General features: G+C 41.2%; 2 protein-coding genes across 13 annotated transcripts in view; one reads left to right on the forward strand and one right to left on the reverse strand.

The window, feature by feature from the left end:
* Window positions 1-23,200, reverse strand: part of ATXN1 (ataxin 1) — a 384,336-nt gene that overhangs the window by 261,521 nt on the left and 99,615 nt on the right. The window lies entirely within an intron of this gene.
* LOC138919688 (basic salivary proline-rich protein 4-like) overlaps window positions 17,191-23,200 on the forward strand; it is a 106,142-nt gene continuing 100,132 nt past the window's right edge. The window contains exon 1 of the mRNA XM_070245790.1: window positions 17,191-17,223. Coding sequence (XP_070101891.1) covers window positions 17,191-17,223 — 33 coding nt within the window. The remainder of the gene's footprint in view (window positions 17,224-23,200) is intronic.

Below are 23,200 nucleotides of genomic sequence, written 5' to 3' on the forward strand. Positions count from 1 at the left end.
TTGAGCCAACAGTCCTGGTTCCATAAATTTATCCTAAGGAAACAATCAGAGATATCTGAAAAAAAATTACACGATCAAGGAAATCCAGCACAGCATTACTAACAATAGCAAAAAGTCTGGGGAATTAAATGTCTGACACATTAGATTACTTATGTAAATACCAGTATCTGTAAGAGATGTACAACTGTATAGGCAATAAAAATCATGCTATGTGGGATTAAAAATGACAGGGCAACATGTTCATAATACATGCACCAGTGATAAAGGCAGTTTACAAACAGCACAATCAGCATGACCCTAGTTAAAAAATGTATATGACCAGAAACACTAAAAATGTTCATGGTTATCTTGTGGGAAACAATGAAGAACAGATGGAGCAGGTTCTGGAGTCAGACTGCTTCGATTCAAATCATAGCTCTGTCCCTTTAAGCTCTGCAACTCTGGGCAAACCGTTGAGCCTCTCTGAGCCTCAACTTCCTCATCTCTCAAATGGGACTAAAGACAGTAACTACTTCGTTGGGTTGCTGTCACAATTGAATTTTACAATGTATGTAAGGCACTTAGTATAGTATCTGGATCATAGTAATTGCTCGATAAATATTAGTATTATTTTGATTTTAAAACAAAAATTACCACTCCCCCACTAAAAAATATTTTACAACAGAAGAAACTTTGTCTGGGTTTATTCCCATGCTAGAGGAAAAGTAGAAGTCTTCAAAGATTGTAGATCCATAAATATTCATACTTATTCCCTTTCTCCTTCTCTCTCTCTTTCTCTCTCTCTCACACACACTCATACACCCAAGATTAAGATCCTCATGTCCTAGGATCCCGAGAAGTTTGGGCAACAAGTTAATACGCAGCCTTAATGAAGATCATTTGAGCTCTGCTAAGAGTCCACCACGGTCAACCAAGGTCAAAGAGACGGCTTTGATCAAGATGATCTAGGAGAACAGAGGCTGCTGATAATCAACTGGTCAACATGTGGTCCAACAAAAGGCTTTTACCCTTCCGTGACATAGATGGCTTTACAGCTGGGCGAGCAGAGTGCTGTGGAAGGGGCCGCGGGGCTGTGGAAGGAGCCCCAGAAAGGGAGTTGGGACACTCGGTTCTAGGACCCCCCACCCACTCCACTTACCAGCCGTGCCTATACTCCTGCAGGACTACACTCTCCCCATCGACGACATGAGACCCCTCCAGGGCCCTGTCAAGATCTGGGTTCTATTAAAAAGAGGGACAACCTCCACTTCGAATGTTAGTTGCTTTATTTTTAACTTCAAAGCCAGCTCCTGTATTCCAAAACAAGCCAAAGAAAATTAAAAGAATAAATAAAGCATTCTAGGCATCCATAAAATTTATTTCACTTTCCCGATCCGTGTTATTTCAGTAAATCTAGCAGTGTAGAAAGTGACAAATGAGTGCAGATTACAAGGCAGCACATGTTCAGGACAAGGTCATTAGATGCCATCAGAAATGGTCTAACAACACATGCATTTAGGAGATAACGGGCGCAGCTCAGTGGGTTATCTATAAATTGTCCCCACTCGAATTCCCGTCTGCTGCTCTCACACACCCGCTGTGGTCTCTGAGCCTAGACTACTGCACTAAATATGGCGTAGGGTGTTAGCTGGGGAAGGCAATATGGAACAAAAAATTGGCTAAATCTGAAATGTGGGGGAAATCTTACCAAATGCAAAACAAAAATAGTCCTAAAAGAGAACATAATTATTTATTATAAAGTTGCATGCAGGGAATTAAATAAATGATGATGTGATCAGCAGGAAAGATGCTCTATGCAAAAAAAAAAAAAAAAAAAAGCGTATCAGAATCAGTGACAGATGATGGCAGAAAAGTGGAGCAGTCAGAAGAGGCTTTGGTGTCAGGGACCCTGGCTTTGAATTCTATCCCCTGCCACTCAACAGCTGGGTGTATATGGACAAGTAGCCAAGCTATCAGAACCTCCATTTTTTTTTTTAAATATGTAGAACGGTAGTAGCAATATCTATCGCAAAGAGTAACTGGGATGATTCAGTCATTCATTCCCTCAATGCATAATTATTGAGCTTGTCGATGTGCTGGGCCCAGAGCCAAATGCTGGAGACGCATGACTGAGAGAGGCAGGCACAGCCTCCACTTATGCAGCCTCTAAATCTCTCTTAGGATTTCATGGAAGAAGAGAGACAAATATATGTAAGTGCAAGAGGAAAAATTAAATCAGTTAAAGGAATCGAAAGTGCTGGGGTGTTACTTTAGAGTTAACTCTCAGTTAAAGGGACATTTGAGCAGAGACCAGAATCAGGTGAGAGAGTGTCATGAGGGTACGCAAGGGAAGAGATCAAGTAAGATGACTAGTAATGCAAAGACCCTAGGGCAGGAACAGGCTGGCATTCAATGGGGCATTTGTCAGGAGCTGTTAGCTCAGGGCTTGCAAAAGTATGTGCCCAGATGATGATGATGATGACAATGATGATGATGATGATGGTGGCAATGATGATGATGATGATGGTGGCAATGATGATGATGATGATGGTGGTGGTGGTGATGGTGATGATGATGATGATGGTGATGGTGGTGATGATGATGAGTGGTCGTGGTGGTGATATGGTTGGTAGCGATCGTGGTGGTCTTATAATAATAACCAAAGAAGCAAAGTACAAGGGATGTAAGAATAGGCACAGCCCATGTTAACTAAAGTAATTAAGGGACAAAATTAGTATTGAACACAGGAAGTACTGATTAGGGTCTCAACTAATCTGCACTCATTAAAAATTACAGCTCCATTTTTAGTTATATCCTTCAATCTAAGATCATTCAAGAAAAGTTTCTCTCTGAAAATTCTATTTCAAGAATATATATTTTTTTAAATAAAAATATTCTGCATGCATGATTGCTTTTTTATCGAGCCATCTTTCTGTTGGCTTTTAGCCTGCTAGTAGTGTGTATGTGGTATTTCAAAGAGTTGCTATGCAGGGTACTCAGAAATTTCATAGAAGCACTTAAAGAGCAGAAATAGCTGGTAGCTTTCCTCTCCACATATACTCTCAGAACAGAGGGAAAACAGTTTCAATTGATGTCTTTTCTAGGCTTTCAGCTCTAACTGTCTCAGGATGAAATTCTACTTGACTTGGTCAGTTATGCAAATTTTTGAAATTTTATGAAGAGAATCATTCATATTGTATGAATTTTTCTGCAACCTACCTTTTTTTTTTGCATAATATAAGGTTGTCGAGATTTATCTGCATTGCTCTACACAGTTTTAGATAACTCACTGTCACCGTTGCGTGGTATTCTGATACTCGATTATATCATAATATGTTTATCTATTCTACTTTGATAAGCATTTGAGTGGTCTGGGTTTATTTTTTAAGCCATTATTAACATAAGTAAAGCTGTGATGGACAGTATATATGTTTTCTGGTAGACGTGTGCAGAAGTTTTTCTAGGGAACAAACTTAGAAGGAAAATTGCCAAGTCATACGGTATACACATTCATCTTTACTGGATAATGCCTAACTGTTTTCCTAAATGTCTGTACCAATTAACACTCCCACCAGCAGTCTATAAGCATGAAATGCCATTTTTCTAACTTAGACGAAAATATCCTCTTTGCCACTGGGAATTCCAGATCTCAAATAACTCAAGTGCCAATTCCATCTATAGCCTCAGTCAATTCAAAACTGGTCTTTGAACAAACCCAGACTGTCAGAAATTTCAGTTCTGGCTAACTCATCACAATCAATTTTGCAAGCAAACAAAACCCCCACAAGAACAACAATAAATAATCGCCTATTGCTGGCGTGAGGAAGCAAAATGAAGACGTTTCAATTCAAGCAAACATGCTTACAACAATATTTTGATTATCTGAATTAATCTGAAGCAAACTAAGTCTCATCTAGATATTTGCCCCTAACTTTCTGTTCCTTTTATTTCATGGCATTATTATAACTGGATTTGCCCAACAAAAAGCAGGTGTGCATTTTTGAGAACTAAGAAAAAAGTATTAAATTTACTCTCTCTTCAAAAAGATATCAGCTATGAATATACTAGAAACCACAGACTTGTATCCTCTGAAGGGATAAAGTTTATGGTATGTGAACGACATCTCAATAAAGCTGTTATCAAAAATGTAGTGAAATAAGCCAGTCACAAAAGGACAAATACTGTATGATTCCACTTATATGCGGCATCTAGAGTCGTCAAATTCCCAGAGACAGAAAGTAGCATGGTGGTTGCCAAGGGCTGGAAGGAAGAGGGAACAGGGAATTATTGTTTAATGGGTACAGAATTTCAGTTTTGCAAAACGAAAAAAATTCTGGAGATGGATGGTGGTGATGGTTGCACATCCATGTGAATATATTTAACACCATTAAACTATACACTGAAAAATGGTGAAGATGGTAAGTTTTACGTTATGTGTATTTTGCTACAGTAATATTTATCTATAGCACAGAAGTAGAGGTGGTCGTGTTTCGCTTCAGCATTAGGTCATGTATAAGCAAAGAGAAGAGTTCTTTTTTCATAAGGTCACAGCAATCGTGCCCCATATATTGAGCACTGAGCCACTTTTTTTATTTTTCTAAGCAATACCGAATTTCAGTGCACAAATGCTACAACAGCCTATACTGTGGGTGAGAAGAACACAGAAAAAATCGTGAAAGTCTAAAATCACTGCTCACATTGCAACCTTGACACAACGACTTTGCAAAAACAAGGGCTTAAATTTAACAGAATATGCCACGATTCAGAAAACACTACTACCACATGCCCGAGGGGACTGAGTCATGCCTGCCGTTTAACTTCAATTCCTGAATTTTTTGACTTCTGTATGTTTAAATTCTCATCACACTGCAGCTTCCACCTTCATTTCTGCCACTGATCATATAATGCATCTCTTACCATTTGACATAATTTCTCCCATGAAATACTTATTTTTGAACAGCTTGAGGTTCAGAGGACACTTTACAAAATGTTAAACAATTAAAAACTGTCAACGATTACTGGAAATGGAAAAACATCCCAGCCTCCTTCGATGTCATCTCTATGCCTAGAGCAGCCTTCCCACGCCCACTCCCACATCCATCGAGCGAGCTACACCTCTTCCTTCTTTCAAAGTTCACCTTAACTCACTTCTCTGATTCTATAATGAAGACAGCTGTGATTACAGCACAAGTCGAGAACAGAGTACTATCTACTCCCAAGACAAGGCGTGAGTGTTAATCTATGTCCATAGGTCCAAAACAGGCAAATTGTGCAGACTACATTTTTTAATGTGCGTCTGTGCAATAACCTGTATCTGCTGGATCTTTAAGAACCTTCCACGGTCCCCGATGCAGGGATGACCGGCCACTCTGGAGGGGCTGGAGGATTTAGGGATGGCATATGTATCATTTTCAAGGCGCTGAGTCAGGTAGACGATGTGTGACTCATGGTGTTCCTGCGCAGAAGCCCACAATCCTTCGGGAGAGGCAAGGCATCTATCATGTGAGGGGAGCTAGTAATAGTAGGTAATTTTTCAATCAGCACACATTTATTCAGCGAATATTTACTGAAGACCTACTCAATGCCAGGCACTACACCAGACATTAGGAACAGAAATATGACTAAGATGTGGTCCCAGGATAGACAGATGGGGTTCGGTATAGAACCATTTTATCATGGAGCCCTCAGAACACTACTAGGTGGTAAAAACAGCAGCTTTCCCCTCTTCAAAAACAACGCACTGACCACACGTAAGTCATCCAGTTGCTGAGTGAGCGTTCTGGCCATGAAAAGACATATTTGGAATGAGCACAGTGATAGCTTCCATGCTTTCCTCTTCAGAACCAGAGTTCCCAAGCATTCCGAACACATGAATGCTCCCCGACCCACTGGGAGGCAGATGACCAGCTGACCCTAATGCAAACTTGCCGCCATGGAAGATTTGAATAAAAATGAGAGATTTTACTAAGATCTAGAGATGGCCCCTGTACTTCCTCTTTCTTAGGAGTCTTCACAAATCCCTTTTGTTATGTCTGCCTTCCCTGATGGACTCTAACCTCAAAAAAGGCAGGGAGGGAGTTTTTCTGGGGTGCAGAGTTTTCCCCAGTGACTAATACAATGCCTGGCACATAGTGGCACATTATGGCATTAACATTTTCAATTAGCTGGCTGCTAATACTATCCTATAGTCAAACTGGCATCTGAAAAGCCTGTTGAAAAGATCATTTAAAGACCGGGTAATGAATATAATCCATAATCAATTAATGAATTCAATTAATGAATCAAATCACTTTACAGATACTGTTATGGGTTGAATTGTTGCCTCTCCCCCTAAATTTATATGTTGAAGTCCTAACTCCCAGTTCCTCAGAATGCGTGAATTTCAAGGTAGAGCCTTTAAAGAGGTAATTAAGGTAAAATGAGGTCATATCAGTGGGGTCCTGATCCAATATGACTGGTGTCCTTATAAAAGGAGATCAGGACGCACAGACATGGAGGGAAGACTATGAGGAAAGGACGGCCATCTACAAGCCCAGGAGAGAGGCCTCAGAAGAAACCCCGCCAGCACCTTGATATCAGACTTCCAGCCTCCAGACTGTGAGAGAATAAATTCCCGTTGTTTAAGCCCCCCAGTCTGTGTACTTTGTCTTGGCAGCCCTAGCAGACAATTGCAGATATGAGGACCAAGCTACGACCCAGTAAATGGCCATTTTGGAAAGACAACATGGAAGAGCAGAAAGAGTGCTTATATATCCACTTCTAGTTCCAGTATGATCCTTGGTCAAGGATCTTTTACTTCTTTAGGTCTGTTTCCTCCTTTCAAGATAGAAATTTAGGCTCACGCGGGCTCTAAGTTTCAGGTGACCCAGAACTGTAAGACGCCATTCAGTGAACTCAATGCTGCTTCTAGGATATGACAGAAATGACAGTGAGGTGTGTCTGTTTTTCCTTCACTACATTCAGCCATTACAGGAGGCTCCTCAAACACTTCCCATTCGCTTGTCGAACCATTTCATCATCATCACCCAACATCACTCCAAATGCAAGATCCTCTCTCAGCAAGTCTCCTGCCACAAAAGGGACATCGCACTGCACCCTCAGCTCCTCTGGACACCTCAGCACCTGCGGGGGATCAACTCGTGGGCAGCAAGTTGAAGTGAGGTGAAGAAGTAACAAGAACAAGTGGAGAGCAGAGTCCACACGCTGTGTCATTTTAGTGTATTCCAACCACAAACGAGCGGCTCATTCTGAGCAAAGATGTTAATGAGCCCTGGAAACAGAAATCACCACAACAGAACTACAGACATGTTAATTTTTTTTCTCAAGCAATATGAGCACTAATGACGACAAAATCTTCAACAGCAGCAGAAGCAAAGATTAAGAATCAATCAGACACCCTTGCTACAACCTCTGTAGAGACCCTTACTGGACTGTCTGCTCAGCATCCATTTTTCTGGAAATTGCCTATCCACACAGGTGGGAGCAGTCCTGTTCATTCGACATGACCCCAACCCCTGATACACTGTGGATTGTTGGTTTTGGGTTTTGGTTTGTTTGTTTTGTTTTCCAGCTCCAAAGGCCCAGCTGCCACCCTTCTCTAAAATCCACAAGACGCCCTCATGTCCTTATCAAAATCCCCATTTCTTTTAAACTGCCCCCGATGAGTTCTCCTTACTGGCAATAAAAACAGTAGGAATTAGTAAGACCATATTTCCAAAACAAACAGAAAAGCAGTAAGATTTTCTTTAAAATAAAAACCTAAAAAATGTTTTTAAGTTTATCAGTTGCCTGCTTAGAGCCTTTATAACCCCTTAGCGGAAAGTGCAATTAAAAAAAACCTGACCATTTATCAGATATTATAAAAGTTAAGATGCTTCCTGAGAGAGCGCCTGCCACGTTTCTCCTGTCGTACAGGTCACATCCATATTGACAGAATCACAGAGCTAGAATGGGTCTTGGAACTTCTCCTACCAGGGCACCTTCCTTCTAACCGTGGGTGTTTCTGCAGGTGCTCTCTCTCATTGATTCATTCAACAAGCATTTGACCACCTCTGTATTTTGTCACTCTCTTGCTAAGAGGCAAACAGGAGAAAACCATGTATGCTCTCAAGGAGAGTTCCTCCTACTGGAGACCACAAGCCATAGTGTTGTTAAGCTAACATTGTAAGGTCAATTTACAGAACCAGTCTTATCACTTACTATATGTCACAGACGGATAAAGAAATCCAAGGGCTGAAGTGGCGGATGACAGTGTGGGCCAAATGTATGAACAAATGTATGCTGAAGAATTCAGTAGGTTCAGCAACCGCAGGTTAGATAGGGAAAAGCTAATAGACGCAATCCCTTCAAGCAAATGATGATATCGCAGCATAAAGGGTTCTAGTCTAGTTCTCAAAATACGACACTTACCAGAGTATTACATACTCATTTGTAAATCTGCCCCTGAGAAAATAAGCAATGATCTTACCTCCCAAACTCTGACATTAAAGTGATTCACTATTAACAATGAGCTTCTTAGGTAGGAAACTAATATTTGAAGAGTTCATGAAACCACAAACACCAGAATATGAAATAAAGAGATAATGATACCTGTCAGAAGATATTAAGAAGACATGGCAATAAAAGGAATCTGCTCATAGAAAGAATGATTCTAAATAGAAAAGGGTCAGATTGATACTTAGAAGTGTGGCTATTAATAGAAATAATATTAGAGAGGTTACATTATGTAAATGGCTTATACATCTGCCAGAAATGTACCCAGGAGTAATTTGCATTTTTGCTGCAGCAGAAATTTCAAGGATTTCTCTAGCTGAATTATGAGGGACGCTTGCATTGGTATACACAGCCTTTATAATTACAGTAAAGAAGACCACCTACGCTCTTAGTTGCTCTTAAATAATAATAATATTCAGGTACTTTTATGTGCCAAGCACCTTGCTGACTCCTATGAGGCACAGTTATTATCGTCATCTTATTGTTGAGAGAACGAAGGCTTGGAGTAACTTACCAGGGGTCTCACAGTTAACAAATGATGGAGGCTGGATTTGAACTTTCGTCTCTCTGACTCCAAGCACATGCTTCTTCCCACTGCTGTGAATATCAAATGGCCCAAATTCTGGCAGTCTCACGACCTAATGCTTCAGAGGGTATACAGTGACCTTAGAAGTAGAAATGGGTCTAAAAAAATGGGAGATTCTAGTCACTCCCTTCGTAAATCTCTCTATCTGCTCCCACTCAATGGCGTCCATAATTGTCACCTGAGACTCTTGCATACTGGTGCCACTCTGGTCAGCTCTTCATATGGCTCAAAGCACTAAAATCACGCAGGTATCAGAGGTTGAAATCCTGTATCACTCCAAAGCCAAATTATCACAGGCCCCCCCATCCATCTCACATCTACCCTAGAGGTCTCACTGGACATTCCATCAATCTCTAAAGTCAACTGGATACCCTCCTCACCACTCCTCATTCAGATCCTTGGTTTCATGACCCACATTTCTATAGGACTCTCCCTTCTTTAGTTCTCAATTATTAAGTCAGTGTTCTGAGATCCCAGGATGATTGTCAAACTTTCATCTTAGCCACAAACCTTCATTAGAATGGCTAATCAATAACAGTTTTGTTTTACATACCTCCACTTATTTCCCCTATACATCCTTTAAAGGAATTTTTCAATTTGCCATGAAATAACTAAAAATCGAGCATCAGAAGGAAAGAGGAAGAAAAGAAAAGCTCAAAAGTAACGCACTCATGCTTGAAAGGCCAGCCCTGATGGTCTAGTGGTTAAGATTTGACACTCTCACCTCCGTGGCCTAGGTTCATTCCCCAGTCAGGGAACCACACCACCCTGTCGGTTGTCATACTGTGGCAGCTGCGTGTTGCTGTGATGCTGAAAGCTAGGCCACCAGGACTTCAAATACCAGCAGGGTCATCCATGATGGACAGGTTTCAGCAGAGACTCCAGACTAAGACAGACTAGTGAGAAGGACCTGGCCGCCCACTTCTGAAGAAATTGGCCATGAAAACCCTATGAATAGCAGTGGAGCATTATCTAATAGAGTCCTGGAAGATGGGGGGACAGCACAAAAGGCCCTGCTCTACACAGGGTCGCTAGGACTTGGAATTGACTGGCTGGCACGAACAACGGGCTTGAAAATAAAGCATGAGTTTAATGTCAGACAGAGCTGGTTTAGAACCCTTGTTCTATTACGTGGTAGCTATTAATCTTAGATTACTACTTAACCTTTGTCTCACATCATCTGTAAAGCAAAAGCAATAATGCTTCTTTCCTGGGGTTATGCGGTTTAAATGGGAGGGTAAAGGAATGCTCCTAATGGAATGCCCAGCACGGGGTAAGGTTCCTTCCTTTTCTACTCTGTTTGGTCAATGAGGAGTGGACTGTGTGCACTGCCTCTTTCCCCTATTCACTGTCTTTCCCTCAACGCCTTCCCACATAACCCCTAGTGACTGGCCTGTCTTCCACAGGCTGGAGGCATCCTTCCTGGGACAGTGGGAGAGGCACTGACACAGACTTGTTACCCCCTGAGGATGACCCTGCAAAGTTTACTCATCTGTCAAAACCACCACACATTGCTATCATGAGGATTTCACATGGCAATATGCACAAGAGCCTGATGTATTAACATAGGGGGTAAATGCTACGTAACACTATTACTTCCGTGTGATTGGTGAACAGAAGGAAGACGCTGAGTCTTTGCTCTCCAAAGTTCTGATCTAAAATCCTACAGGCAAGATTTTTGTCAATGACCCAGAACCACTTAAACTTCCCAGGAGCCATGCAACAAAGCAGAGCAAGGCCAGATAATGAAGCCTGGGGCTGAGGGGTTGGGAAAGCGGTGAAGGTCCCACAGTCAGAGGCGGCCCCCACCGGTGCTGCATTCACAGTGCTGCAAAGGCAGGAGGGCTTGAAGAAAAACAAAACACAAGAGTTACCATGTCAGCAGCAGAGTTTCACAAACACCAACCTCTACAGAAACCAGAAAACATGAAATTGCTAGACAATTTGAAGTTTAAAGGAAAAGCACATTTTTTAAAAAGCGGAAAATAGATGAGAAACGTAAATACATTAAGTACCCATTTTTAGAATCTCCTATGGATGTATAGCAATTTTGTTAAAAGCAACATTTAAAAAGGCGCACTAGAGCCTGCTAACTCAGCCACGTCATAAGACGTTCTCGTTTGATAGATTTAAGATTTAAGACACTGCCATAAATCTTTTCCAAACAAGGAGGATTAGAAACAAAGTAATCAGTTAATTAATTAATTAGACAAACAAACCAGCTATTGACAAGCCTGGGGAAATCCCTCCCAATACTTCTTCTTTTCTTTTCCAGTTTTGAAGGGAAAGACCCTTGAAACAGACATGACCTACCACACAGACGATTCCTCATTTGAATGTTTTTCCCCAAGCACCTACAAATCCAGGTCGCCCCAGTTCGCTTCCAGTTCTTGCACAAGTTTACATCTCTTACCTGATGCCTCCCATCTGGAGGCCTCAAGGGGCTGCCACTGCACACGTGTGTCTGCCAACAGATGCTCCTATGCTTCCCTCCCCGAGAGGCACCTGCCTCCCAGAGTGTGTCATGTGGCTGCCAGGGCACGGCAGACATGTCAGAAAAGGCAAAGATCTCAAGCTGTCCAGGGGCTTGGAGCAAATATGTCCTGAACAGCTTCAAGTGACTACAGACCTAAGACTTAGAGCTAATTAATGGAAACGGAAGCAAAGATGGTGACAGCTCAAAGCAAGGGTGTGAAGCTCATGTCATTTGGTAAAGAAAACCCAAGGAGAAATCTCCTAAGGGCAGGACATTAATGCTTACACCTTATTTGCTTTGCAGACTAACACATTTCTGTTAGAAACAAGTCTTTACACCCCGGAGAGATTTTATAAGGTGTTGACCTGCTACTAATTACGGCACTGCCTCCACTACAAAATAACTCTTCGCTCATTTGAGTCTGATTACCCAGCTGCCATCAGATGGAGGGATGTTCTTCCCTCCAACTCAACAAACCTATTTGTTGTCCAGCTTCTTTATGTCCAATCCTTGCAAGCAATCGTCTCCAGCTTGAAATGCCCTTTTGTCCTCCACTTCACACAATCATGACTCTTTCTTCCTACAAAAACACAGTTTAAACCACTTTTCCCCTTAATCCCATTTAACTAACCCTGCCGAGTTCTAGCATCCACGCCATCAAGAGACTGAGCACTTATTTAGCGCTAACATAGATTTCTCTAGAGTGTAAAAGTTAATCCTACACATGCCTAACGTGTAACTTTGGGCAAGTTACTTCTTTCTGGGCCTCAGTGTCCTCATCCTTAGAAGAGGGATCATAATAATCCATATCTGACGGAGTTGTGAAAATTAAACTTTTTTTTTTTAAAGAAGAGGTTTTATTTTGGGGCCGGCCCCATGGCCGAGTGGTTAAGTTCCCACACTCTGCTTTGGCAGCCCGGGGTTTCATGGGTTCCAATCCTGGGTGGGGACCTCACACAGCTCATCAATCCATGTTGAGGTGGCATCCCACATCGCAGAATTAGAAAGACCTACAACTAGAATATATACAACTATGTACTGGGGGGCTTTGGGGAGGAGAGGAACAAAATAAAAAGAAGACTGACAACGGATGATAGCTCAAGGCAAATCTTAAAAAAAAAGAAGAGAATTTATTTATTTATTTATTTATTTATTTATTTATTGGCAGGGTGCAGGGAGATTAGCCTTGAGCTAACATCTGTTGCCAATCTTCCTCTATTTTCTATGTGAGACGCTGCCACAGCATGGCTTCATGAGCAGCATCTAAGCCCATGCCCAGGATCTGAACCTGCAAACCCCAGGCCACCAAAGCAGACTGCACAAACCCAACCACTATGCCACCAGGCCAGCCCAAACATTTATTTTTCATGTGTGTATGTACATGGACACACATATTTAGTGCATGTGAAGTGCTTAGCACAGTACTTGGGTACACAGTAAGCACTCAGAAAATGTCTACTGCTTTAATTAGCATTACTATTGTTACTATTACTCTGGTACTCGTCCTTACATTTGCAGCGGTCTCCACCAATTACTAAAGTCTTGAGAGAAGGAGCTATTCTTACACACTGCCCAGAAACTGAGGATGTGACAGAAGTTCAGTAAGTGTTAACTGAACAACTAAAGAGCAATCTGGCAAGGACTCAGATATTTCAGACTCAGCCTACACTGCTGACTACAGAAGCCCATTCACATGTGTGAGTTCAGGCAAAACCAAATACAACTATATCTGATTCTTCAAGTAGGACAGTGGCAGGATAAACAAATACCTCTGAAGCTGCAGAGAAACGAATTTCAACAGGGCTTCAGAACAAGAAAGAAAATCTCCTGTGGTCTATGGGTGTCTCCAGAAGCATCCTGAAGGTATGAAGGAAGGAAAGGTGAGACGGTGTGAGGCAATGAGGCAAGGAAGCCAGCACAGTACTGCGTGCAAATACAAAGCCAAGCTTCTGTGCTGGGGGAAGGGCAAGGAGCACAGGCCACACAAGGGCAGCATGGCTCTTGAAAGGTGTTTTCCAGATGCAAGTTAGCTACCCCAGAGCTCAAACCTAACCTCAGGCAGCGCTCAGTTCTCCCAATAAAAGTCACTTGCCCATGAAGAGAAACATACACCTGAATTTACACAGGGGATATTTCCAACTTGTGTTCTAGATCACCACCTACGCACCTGCCTCCTTTCCACCTCCTCCTCATCTATTCTTACAGTTTTCATTTCCCATGGAAGCCTGATGTCTCTTCATCTTCAGATACAGAATGTCACAGGCGAAGGGAACCTCCCAGGGTTATCCAGGCTACTGCCCTCCTTTTACAGAGGAGGCAACTGTTCCAGAAACGTTAGCAACTTTCCGAAGGTCAGGAAATTAGTGGCAGAGCGGGAACTGAAGCCTAGATTGTAGGCTACCCTCTTCCTCCCAAAGCAATCTAGTTTCCAACTCTATATGGTCCCGCTGCTTGCCTCTCCCTCTTCCCAGTCCTTCACCGGGGCTGCTAAGTCATCAAGGGAAGTTTTGTTGGCAAACAGGCCATTGCAACAGGATTCCTTGTTTTGGGTAGAACTAAACATATTTGGCTGTTTTCCACTCTGTGCTCACTCTGCTTTGCATCATGCACAGAGACCTTCTGCCCACACCAACCGCCCTGCCAATCATCCTTAATAGTCTATGACATCACACCTCCCTAAAATTTTTGACTAATGAGAAATTTAAATGGCTAATTAATATCATGTATTAATTTAAAAGCTTTTTTACAGACAAATATTTTATTCTTTTTTGTTAACAAAATGAGATATATTTTCTTGGGGTCTTTTCCTCCCAGGCCATAGCAGGGTTATTTCAGTTGGATATGTCATAGCTTGAATACCAGGTGCATTTAAAAAAATAATCTAAACTAAATTAGTTTTTACACCTAACAACAGACTGGGACAATAAAATAACTCTTTGGAAAAGGAAGAAAGGAACTAATTTAGCACACTAGAAATCAACAGCTGTTTCTCAAATCAAAGTTACCTGTAACAAGTGACTTCCCAGGAGGGAAAATAATTTACCTTCAAATAACCACATCAAGCTAGGAAAAAAGGTTTCACAGAACAGCCATTAAATTAGTTTTTCTTTAGGTGGCATGGGGACAAGATAAGAAGGTATTTAGTTCAATTTTACGAAACTCCTCAGAAACTCTGAAATACTGTACACTGCTGCAGGCAAATGGCAAGTCGGAGGAAGCGAGATTCCCAGGAATATGTGAATCACAACTGTTAGTCATCCGTTTGGGAAATTTAGGACGTAGTCACTATCAGTTAAACATAGTATTATTTGCTAAACGTCCAAGATACAAATTTCCTTGGAAACAACTGGTGAAGATATTAAAGACTCCACATAGCCCTTTAATTTTCCTATTTTGTGGGTTGCCAGATTTTGGGAGTCTCACACACTAGTTATGAAGGAGAAATGAATATATTTAATTAACATATGCATAGGCACAGCTGGTACACATTCCTAATCAGGGGAGGATCCAGTCTGTAGGGTGGAAAGCTTATAGTTAGACAAGCAGTAGGGGAATAAGTATGGGGGTGTGGGGATGGGTCCATAAAAATGAGTTCACAAAATTAACAACATAAAATTAGATATGGGGTCTGTGCAAGTGAGAGGCTTTGAAGCTGAAGCATCACTAGCTTCGAGACAAATGTGCCTGATCCATAATACACTGACATGTATGCATATGTCACATGGCAAGGGTAGGGACACCTGTAGATGGCCAAGATCTACGTATTTCATGATAGTCCTCTTCAACACCGAGTGTACAGTAAATACTTCCATACACATTTTCGCTGAGTTCTAGAGGCTAAATAGAAATGTTTACCCATTATGTTTTAAGTGAGCTATCAAATGAATTGCAGGATGTGGCTTTACTACCTTGTCAGGAAAACGTGTTGTGCACAATAATTTATTATGCAGTGATGCCTAATCTGTGGAAACCCATCTAAAGTTTTCTAAGAGAGTATCTTAGATTAGTGTCACAGTGCAATGAAATTCAGTGGTTATAATTAAATGTGGACAAGGTGGGAAGGGTCACTGCTGAGTGGTCTAGCACAGTGCCCCTCAAATCAATGAGCTCAGGTTTGGGGTCAGTCACAGCCAGAGAAAGGGCCACTTATGACACACGGTGTCCTGCCTCCGCCCTACGCCAGGAATCCAATGCAGGGAGAGCCCTGCAGCACATCTTAATTATGGCAAGAGGAAACGAGAAGAGAGAAAAATCTCTGAGCACCACAACTTTAAATCAATCCATGGAGCCTTTCGCCAAAAGAAAAAGATGTACCGTGAAAGAAGATTGGAGAATCACGGGCTTTTGGGATTTGAGACAAATCTCTACCTTAGCACAGCAGAAAGTCATTACTGTCCCATTAACTTTCAGGAAGTAGATTAGACCCTTCTGGGCTTTCTTTCTTAAGGCTCCTGGAGCTCCAGGGTGCCAATGAATGCAGCTTAGACCAGCAGAGCAACTGCTAGAATAGAAATCTGAAAATAACACATTCACTCTGACACGCCAACTCACTAGTTTTAATTGTGGCTCATTAAAGATGTAAATAGAAGAATTATATTCGCTTCTACTACCATTCCTTTGCAGCAGTAAAATTACAATGCTCCTGCTTCTACGCAGAAAGGAATACTTCTGCTTTGCGTAATATCGCCACAAGTAGAGGGCTATGATTCACCAATTTTCCAACAGCAGTCATCACATGTTTCTGCCTGTTGTTGGACAGAGGCAGGTAGAATGATTAATTTAAAAAGCAACAAAAAGAAGAATAAAAGACAAGTCAGTCAAAAGATGGTATCTAAAAAATTCTGAATCTTCCTAGGAGGCATTACAGAAATGCAAGCCCGACTGCAGAAATTCTGCAAAGAATTCACGCCGAATAGGGGCTGAAACAAAAGTGAGGATGAATCAGCCCCAAAGAGGAACGTGAAACCACCTATCAGGAATTCGATCTTTGTTTTACAAATGTTACTTTCTTCAGCTACTAATGAGAAAATTTTCTATGTCGCCCGTTTACCCACATTCTTATGGGACCTAGTTTCTTAAAGCAGAATGAGAATCATATCTTATTGATAATTATTGACTCAATAAAGGATTGAAAGAAATACTTTACATAAGACAAGTATATTTGAAACACTATGTTAAAAATTCAATTAAGGGCCCGACACCAAAGGACAAATATTGCATAACTCCAGGTGGACGTGGTACCTGAAACAGGCAAACTCATAGAGGTAGAAAGCAGTGTAGAGGTTGCTGGGAGCTGGGGAGAGGGAGGAGTGGGGAGTTTGTGTTTAATGGGTACACAGTTCCTGTTTGAGATGATGAAAAAGCTCTGGAAATGGGTAGAGGTGATGGTTGCACAAAATTTGTGAATGTAATTAATACCATTGAATTGTACACTTAAAAGTGGTTAAAGAGGCAAATTTTACATTATATATATTTAAAGAATATATATATCTAAAGAGCAAATTAAGGACATTTTCAAAGTGGACTGTTGGACTGATGGCTGGGTCCCCATCAGAGTGCTGTTGGCTCACTGACTCTCCCAAGTGGATGAGGGCAGTGCCAGGTGAGGGAAGAGGGGAGACCAATGCAGCTGCTCACCAGGAAAACAGAGAACACCATGGCCGTTCCTGCAAAGCGGGTACAGCTGCAGGTGAGCTGGGCCTCTGAAAATCGGCACCAGCCTGGGTGCCAAACATTTACGAGTCTTGATTCAAATGCATTAAGTGGATCTGGTATTTTGGAGAATGTTACCGTGGATCAATTTCATAGAGCAGAGAACCACTCCAAAATTTGTCAAGTTAATAAATACAAGATTTGGGTTGAATTTACATAATACGTGTTTGTAGCTTCACTGGCCATGACCTTTGATAGTTGGAATTGAACTTCCCCTTTCACTTAAACGTCATTGCAAATTCCAGGCAGCATTTGGAAACAAACGCTGCTCTGCCTATTGCTAAGTGTTTTTTAGTGTAATAAATTTGTTTCCAATCAGATGGAGGAAGCAAAGTGCTTACCTTAGATATCTTGGGTTCTTGCAATGTACTCACCCCCAACTCTCTTTTACTGTGAAAAGCAAGTTCACTCTGCATGCCCAACCAACACAGGATGGCAGGCTCTTACAGGTGGCTAATTTGATGGGCTCCTAGAAATGGCCACCTGCCAGGAGTGTCATTTACAAGGATGCTGGTCCTGAGGATGGCTGAAAAGAATTTCTGTCCCATCAACCTCTACAAAGCAGATCAGGTCTTTGTGGGGCTTTGTTTCCCTGAAGACAAAAGAGGGCTAGCAAAGTGGCCTCAACCCAGTGGAAGAAGTAATCCTAGTAGAGATTGGAAATCAGAAGTGGTTCGACAGACGGAGGTGATGGCAGAGTAGAGGCTGGGCGTCAGGGAGGCCAGGGTTTAAATCCTAGCTTTATTCCTACAAGCTGTGCGAGATTCTTCAGCACCAATAACCTCATCCATTATAATAACATATAATCTGATGTATAAAAGTCATACTCCTTATATTTAAGTTTTTTTTGAGGATCAGATGAGATGACACATGTAGAGGTACAAAGGAATTTGTTAATTAACTAGTCTTAGATTCATTAATTAGTTTTCTCTGTAAACAGAAAAAGTACACAAAGGGTTTCTCAACTTTTGTTGAGGAAGCTTTTAAAATAGACTCCTCTGCTATCTATGGAGCATCCACCACGCTGAAGGTCCAGTGCTCCTCTTTGTGGTGAACACGGGGGTGTTAAGACGTGTCTTTAATTTCAAGGAACTTAGAGTCTAGCAGAGCAGACAAGCAAATCACAGCTAAGTCTGATCATGACCCTCTCCTATTCCAAAACCTTCAATGGCTCTCCACCACTTAAGAAAAATTCCAACTCTCAGTATGGGATTAATTCAATTGTTTTCATCTGTAAAAACTATGTTGCAGGGAGTTATGATCAGAGTCAATTCACGTAAAGCATCAATCACAGAATCTGGTGTAAGGTAGCAACTCAATTAATAGTTCACGTTAAGTATTATCATCATCATTATTATGAAATCAACTTCCTTTCCTCCCAATCCCTCATTATTCCATCCCACACACCTTACACTGGACTCAATCAGTCCACGACGTTCCTCAACCACGTACCTCCCTCTCCCTTCTCCTCACCTTCGCTCACTCACCCTCCCATCTGGAACATCTTGCTCCCATCTCTGCCATTTGGGATCCTAGCCATCCTTCAATGGCTAGCTCAAAATGCCTCCTCCATGTCCTCACCACTCCCTAACCAGACCAAGTATCTCAAGCCTTTGTGTTCCCATAGCATTTTCTCACCTTCCCTTATTGAGTTCACCCACATATTTCACCTTCCCTAGCTGAGTAGAAATTCATAAATTCACTTTAAAGGAAGGCACTAAGAATAAAGTCAAGGCTGGAAAATTTTTATTACAAACTGAGTAACTGTCTAACTGAATACCATGAAAGTGACATCATAATAACAGCTAACATTTTTTAAAGCTTTACGTGCATTAACTCATTTAGATTTTACAACTCTGATACAGGCTGCTTTATCTTTTCTATTTCATGGGTAGATCAACTGAGACCCAAAGAGGTTAAGTAATTTGCTCAACACTACACAGCGATTAAGTGGCAGATTTGTATTCAAACCCAGGAAGTTTGCCTCAAGAAGCTATGCTCTTAAACACTACATTAGATTGTTTCCCAACAGCATTATAGCAATTTATTATGTACTAGGGAAAAAAAATCTTGGGGCTGGCCCGGTGGTGTAGTGGTTAAGTTCACACGCTCTGCTTCAGTGGCCCTGGGTTCACAGGTTCAGATCCTGGGTGCAGACCTATGCATCACTCATCAAGCCATGCTGTGGAGTCATCCCACATACAAAGTAGGGGAAGATGGGCACAGATGTTAGCTCAGGGGCAATGTTCCTCAAGCAAAAAGAGGAGGATTGGCAACAGATGTTAGCTCAGGGCCAAACATCCTCACCAAAAAAAAAAAATCTATGACAGCTCTAATCAGTTTTCTCAGGGCTAGGTTGTAAAACTCTGAGATCCATTAAGGTTTCTGTTCTGCATTTAGATCCTTCAAGTCTCACGAAGAATTGTCTTCTCCTTCGCAGCCTTCCTGATTGAGGCTACTGTTGCTTACAGACACTTCTCCTCTGCTAACCAACACTAGACGGCCTTCCATAGGCTACCGCCACAATATCACCACACAGACCCATGCACACGGTCTGCAGAGGGCAGTTCAAGATAAGCACCTGCTACATGGGGAAGTGCCTGAAGCTCTAATGAAAACTGCAGTAGTCTACTGCCTTCTCGAGTTTTTGTCACGAGGTATTTAGCATGCTTTTGAGTAGTGGCTCTCACAAAAGAGCAGTTCCACAGTCGGTACCTCCTGGTGAATGAACTGCAGCGGTAACCGGGAAAGGCTGCAGCCCCATGGAGAGCGCACCAGAGAATAACTAAAGGTGAACAGCGCGTCTGCATTCATTCACCTTAACCATGGTGTATTTCTTGTTGGATCTTCTAAACAGTCAAAGGCCAGGTCAGGCTTTTAAACGAATGCAATACTCAGGACAGAAAAGTAAGATATTCAGCAAAGGTTCTTCCCCATGCAAAATAGACACAGATCAACATAGATGAAATGCTGAAAAGTGATGTGGTATTGAATGTTTCCAAGTCAGTATCAATCAATACACATTGTTGACTGACCAATTTCTTAATTTGTTAATCAAATGATGGTTCAACTTTCGTCACAATTTCACAGGCATTTAGAAAACTGAAGGTTAGGTAACAATGCCATGTAAAAAAAAAAGGCAAATCTCGAATATGAAAGTCCCTCTTCCATCTTACTGATCCAACTACAACATTAATAGGAAAAAAATACATATTATATGTATAATATGGACTATAAAATAATACATATAGTATATTAGACAACCTTCTGCTGATGTCAAAATATTGTTTAAAAAGATATGTAACATGCCCCACACATTGATCTCCATAAAACCTCATTCTGAATTGCTCACTCACAAGGGCAAATGATGATTTTTTTAGTGGCATTTTTAACATGTGATATTAAAGAACCACCCTACTCCTCCCTTTGAAAAGGAACTTTTGAGGATGCCAAATTAATTTTGGAGATGACTTTTCATTTTATTTAAGCCAAGATACTTTTTTCTCCTTTGCTATTTCAACCAAACAGAATTCTTAGAAATGAAAAAATAGTAACAAGTATATTCCTGGAGTAGAATAGCCTTTGAGAATTGAAAATGTTACATCAATCCTTTAATGTTAGCCAGTCTTGGCTTTTTAAATTCCCTTAAGAAAAAAATACCACACATTTATGTTATGTCACCAGCATTGGATGTGTCATTTCTTTGGATTTCTGATTTGGCCGATATGATTTTTCATGACGTAAAAACAGTTAAAAAAGCAATTTCGAGTAACATCACAAATATGGCTACTGAGAAGCCGAACTCACTCTACCTGAAGTTAGAATTTTCAAATACCAGAGTCACTCTAGTAGTTTAGTTAAAATGGTGTGACGCTGAATCCAACGACCTTCATAAAAATTATTTAACCAAAAACTTCTACTTTTTGCCATTTTTACGACACGGTAATCAGCACTGAGCTTATCTGAAAATTTTTAAATCTTATCTGAAGGATTACTTGTGTTTTTCTAAACGAGTTCTTTCCTTTCTTCTTACCTTCCATAAACATTTATTAAGCTATATTATGTGGGGGAAAGGGCTTTAATACTTTGAATAAAAGGTTTAAAATAAACCAACCTCCACCCTCAGGAGCCATCCACAGACACGCTTCATAAACAAAGAATTGCAATGTACAGTGCCAACACAGGAAGAGGAGACATTTCCATTAAGACTCCAAGAATGAGAAGTTCACTGGCTAGAGAAACAATCTCATGCAAAAGAATTAGCATGAAGAAAGGCATGGTTATTAAAATACACAGTATGTTTAGAAAGGAAAGAAGTGTTGTATGGAGAGATGAGCGGGATGGGAGAAGAGAGTTAAATGGTAAGTTGATCATGAATTCCTGCAGGCCTTGAAGGTCATGCAAAGTTCACATTTTATCTTGTAGGGAAGGGAAAGCTAACAGAATCCTTTAAATTTTTCCTTTCACTCCATCACATTCATTCATTACTCTGAAAAATACCAAAGGAATATTATTTTTCAAGAAAGAAGTAACAATAACTCTAATACTACAAATCTTCACTTTTGCCTTATTTCCTTCTAGTCTTTGTTGACATTACTTTGTAATCAATGTGTATATACAAGTTTGAAGTATGAATTTTATACTTAACATTGTATTACAAACACTACTCCATTATTTCTGCAAGCTATCAAGGGTTTTCAGGGATGGGAATAATTCAATCAGACCCTTTCTTTAGGAAGATGATTCTCAAAATAGGAGGATGAATGGAATATAGGAAGGAAAGACTTAGGGCAGGAATACTCTTTTGGAAATGGCTGCAGCAGTCCAGGCAAGTGATGCTAACGTCCTGAAACAGAACAAAGGCAAGGGAGCGAAGAAGAGTGGGTAGACTGCCAAATATTTAAGAGGCAAAACTACAGCATGTGGTCACGGGATGAAGTACAGGAAGTGGAGAAGGTGTCCAGCATCAACGACTGGCTGGTTGGCAATTCTGTTTCTCTAGACAAGGAACCCATAAAGGGAGACAGGATAGTGACAGGTACAAAGTGACGCCTCAAGTTGAAGGCATCTTGGAGCCATCTAGGAGGGAGTTAGAAGCCAATAATCTTAAACCCCGAAGAGAAAGAGAGAGGAACGTTAGTCATTAGAGCAGAGTTGATAATGATGCCGTGAGGTGAAGGCGCCTTCAGGGAGAGCATGTGCAGTAACGAACTCTGCTGAGTTTCTTTCAGTTTTCCCTCTAACAGTGTGCAAATGTGGCAGTTTAATTCTCATTTCTTTTGATGCACAGCAAACACCTCCCCCTTGAAAGCTCTCAAATTGTCACCAAGGAAGGGTACCTTGCAAGTAAATCAACATCTGTTTTGATGCTGCCTATTATAAGACAATTCAGTGCATTTCCTGAACCCGTGTGGTTTTACTCACAGTTACACCAAACCACACAGCTTCTCTGAAGGTCTGATGCAATTATTTGCACATGATAGCATCAGCAAGAAGAGCGAGTTATAACACATTTCACAGAAGGCATGCTTGGTACCGCTTTACAGGACACTGGCTTAGGTACAGGAAGGGTGTCTAACTCTTCTAAGATAGAAAGCATTTAAAGATCTTTCAATGATGCTCTTCACGGAGGGTACTGGACTGGCTCTCTTCTCATTTCTATCTGCCTTCCAAGTCAGTGCCTAAGACTTAGGTGACCATTGGAAATCCTGCAATTCTCAAGGATACCTCGCAGTAAACAATACAAGTGACATACATAGTGCCCCCTTATCCACGGTTTCGCTTTCCACAGTTTCAGTTACCCAAGGTCAATCACGGTTTGAATTTCCACTTCCTGTTAAATGGACAATTCCACTAATAAACAATTCATAAATTTTAAATTGCATGCCACTCCGACAGAGTGATGAAATCTTGCACCTCTCGCTCTGGCCCACCCAAGATGTGAATCATTCCTT

This window comes from Equus caballus, chromosome 20 (assembly GCF_041296265.1).
Source record: "Equus caballus isolate H_3958 breed thoroughbred chromosome 20, TB-T2T, whole genome shotgun sequence".
NCBI classification, from domain to species: Eukaryota; Metazoa; Chordata; class Mammalia; order Perissodactyla; family Equidae; genus Equus; species Equus caballus.